At 37.9% G+C, this 3,283-nt stretch overlaps 1 protein-coding gene across 1 annotated transcript in view; it reads right to left on the bottom strand.

The window, feature by feature from the left end:
* LOC107589747 (rap1 GTPase-activating protein 2-like) overlaps positions 1-3,283 on the bottom strand; it is a 46,702-nt gene that overhangs the window by 7,837 nt on the left and 35,582 nt on the right. The window contains exons 13-16 of the mRNA XM_016278269.1: positions 2,849-2,995; positions 2,592-2,707; positions 1,689-1,784; positions 1,321-1,444 (exon numbers count right to left, since the gene is read on the bottom strand). Of these exons, the coding sequence (XP_016133755.1) occupies positions 1,321-1,444; positions 1,689-1,784; positions 2,592-2,707; positions 2,849-2,995 (483 nt within the window). The remainder of the gene's footprint in view (positions 1-1,320; positions 1,445-1,688; positions 1,785-2,591; positions 2,708-2,848; positions 2,996-3,283) is intronic.

Raw genomic sequence — 3,283 nt, 5'->3', positions numbered from 1 at the left:
AGAACATCATCCTCCAGCAGCTGTCTCTCGCCCGCCGCCGATGAGCGCAAGAGGGAAAGCCCCTCTTTAAACTCATCGGCCAGGTCCACCTGAGATCCCCACGAGCTCATTTTCCTCCGTGCCTCAGCAGCAGCAGGTCCTGAACCGCGGGAAGCAGATGGCTGCCCCTCTTTACTTGAAAAGAGAGACAAACGAGAACAGAGCTTTTTCATTGGAAAAAACTCGCAATGCACGCAGATTGCCCCCTCGAGGACATCGCGTGCGTGCTCCTCACCCAAACAAACAACACATAGATCGTGTGTCATCTAGTGTCAAATAGCGATGACACGGATGCACACACCTTCTAAATGCTCTACTAGTGCTCGCCATAATAAATAGAGATAGCTCTTACTTTTTCCTTGGAAATGCACGCTTCAAACAGAACAGTCAATGAAGACGAAGAAGAGAATGATGTGTAGCTCCCGGCGCCGATTTATACTGTAGTCGCACCTGTAGTGACGTCATGGCTGTCGCCGGCCAACGAGTTGGTGTTTTTTCAATGTACATATGCTTCAGACACGGTTCACGACGAGGCGTTCCCCATAGCGACCCCTAGAGGACGCAGTTCGAAGTTCCCATGAAAGGGAACTATATTTTTGCAGTGTGTATCACCAAGATATATCTTTTTACAAAAAAAAATATTTTGTAACAATATACACTGCCGTTCAAAAGTTTGGGGTCAGTACTTTTTTTTTGAAAGAAATTAATACTTTTATTCAGCAAGGATATGATAACTTGATAAAAAGAGATAGTAAAGACTTTTATTGTTACAAAAGATTTGTTTTTGAATAAATGCTGTTCTTTTTAACTTTAATTCATCAAAGAATCCTGAAAAAAGTATAACGTTACAAAAAAAATATTAAGCAGCACAACTGTTTCCAACAATGCTGATAAATCAGCATATTAGAATGATTCCTGAAGGTTCACGTGACACCGTGACACTGAGTGATGGCTGCTGAAAATTCATCTTTTCCACCACAGGAATAAATCATATTTTAAAATATATTAAAATAGAAAACCATTCTTTTAAATTGTAGAAATATTTCACAATATTTTCACAGAATTTATCATATTATGATAGATAAATAAATGTGTATATATTAATATATATATATATATATATATATTACATATTAAGATCTTATGCCGTGTCGCTTGTACTTGGTTTAAGGAGATACTTGAATAGAAAAGAGGTCAAAAATACAGTTTTTTGCAGTGCACTCTTGAATCTCCTGAAAGGTCAACAGAACTCTTTTGTCTGTATGTATAAGTGTGTGTCACCATTTCCAGCTCCTCCAGTCCGTCTCCCTCCCCTGCTGTGCTGCTGAAGCTGCTGGTGCTGGAGGAGGATCGGGAGATAGAGATATTAGCTCTGCCGCTACACTCTTTCAGCTTCACAAATGGCCTGCAGGACCAAACCAACAGGACAGAGATTACACAAAAGAGATCCACAGTTTTTTGTTTACTGAAGAACAATGAAGGAGGCAGGAATACCCTGTCACATACATTGCTAAAAGTGAAGATGCTGGAAAAGGATTTAAAAATGAAGCCCGACAACAAATCGGATTCATCAAATGATGTCAAAACACTCCAACACTGCACTCACATCTGCTGTACCTGAGGAGCTGGAACGCCACAATGAAACCCACCTTTCTTTGTTTGGGCAGATTTCTGGTGAACTCGGATTGGAGGATGTCTCTGACCTCACTTCCTGCGAGTGAGGTAACACTTCTGTTTTTAGGTCACTAGAAAAACACAGAATACAGTTTATGTAGTGCTTTTCTGAAATACTAACATACAAACTAGGTTTTCACAGACAAACACTGCTGTATTTTCAGCAGCCATTACTCAAGTCTTACAAGTGTTACATGACATTTCAGAAATCATTCTAATATGCTGATTTGGTTATTATTGGTGCTTAATTATTAATAATGGTTTCTATTATTATCAATGTTAAAAAAGTTTTGCTGCTTAATATTTTTGTCAGGATTCTTTGATGAATAGAAAGGTCATTGAACAGCATTTATTTGAAATATAATTTTTTTGTAACATTATAAATGCTCTACTGTCACTTTTGATCAATTTAATGTGTCCTTGCTGAATAAAAGTATTAATTTATTTCTTCTTTTATTATACTAACCCCAAACTTTTGAATGGTAGCGCATAATGGTTTTTACAAAAAAATTAAGCAGCAAAAACAGTTTTTAACATTGGTAATAATAAGACATGCTTCTTGAGCAGCAAATCAGCATATTACAATGATTTCTGAAGGATCGTGTGACACTGAAGACTGGCGCAATGATGCTGAAAATTCAATTTTTGCATCACAGTAATAAATTATAATACAAAATACATTCAAATTGAAAGTTATTTTAACATTTAAATTGTATTAATATTTTACAATACTACTGTTTTGATTTTTACTGTATTTTTGATCAAATAAATAAGCCTGGGTGAGACCCGCAGTGTATAGTCTTTTGCACATTGTTGTGTGTACAAAAATATATGCAGTATATAACTGTAAATGTAAAAATTTTTGCATTTTTGTTTACCTGCGAGTTGGATGTTTCTCAGTTGGACTTTCTGTGCTGGAGTGCAGTCTGGGGAACAGACCAGAGCGCCGCTTTACTGGACTCATTAATGGAGATTTTGCAGACAGCACTGGAGGCTGACAAAAACAAACACACAAAGATCAGCTCATGCACTGCTGCACCACTATTATAATAATAAATTACTTCAGGATGTTTATACACTGGATGAGATAAGAATTTAATCTGAATAAATGAAAGTAAGAGAATAATGGAAGTACAGTGAAGGTGCTCTTGGTGCACTCCACGCTGTTCTGCTGGAGTCCTCCACCGCTGACACTGGACGGGACCCCTGCCGTCACTCCAGGACTCTTGTGTTTCTGAGTCACCATCGTCTCCATGGAGTGGCTCCTCACACGCATGGCCCTCTGACAGAGACAGTGACAGTGACAGAGGAAGAGGGTGAGAGAGGAACAGAAAGCGCATCTGAAAGTAAAAACTGTATTAAGCATGAGTACAAATACATTTATAGTGGCAAATAAAGAGAATCAGAATCAGAATCAGAAAGAGCTTTATTGCCAAGTATGTTTGCACATACAAGGAATTTGTTCTGGTGACAGAAGCTTCCAGTACACAGAGACAACAACACACAGATAATAAGAAATAAAGATATGTGAATAAAATACACACACACAGACACATACACATACATATAT

The sequence above is a fragment of the Sinocyclocheilus grahami genome, unplaced genomic scaffold (assembly GCF_001515645.1).
Source record: "Sinocyclocheilus grahami isolate Dianchi unplaced genomic scaffold, SAMN03320097.WGS_v1.1 scaffold119.1, whole genome shotgun sequence".
Lineage (NCBI taxonomy): Eukaryota > Metazoa > Chordata > Actinopteri > Cypriniformes > Cyprinidae > Sinocyclocheilus > Sinocyclocheilus grahami.
The sequence above is the reverse complement of the archived record's forward strand: the minus strand, read 5'-3'. Positions and strand labels throughout refer to the sequence as shown.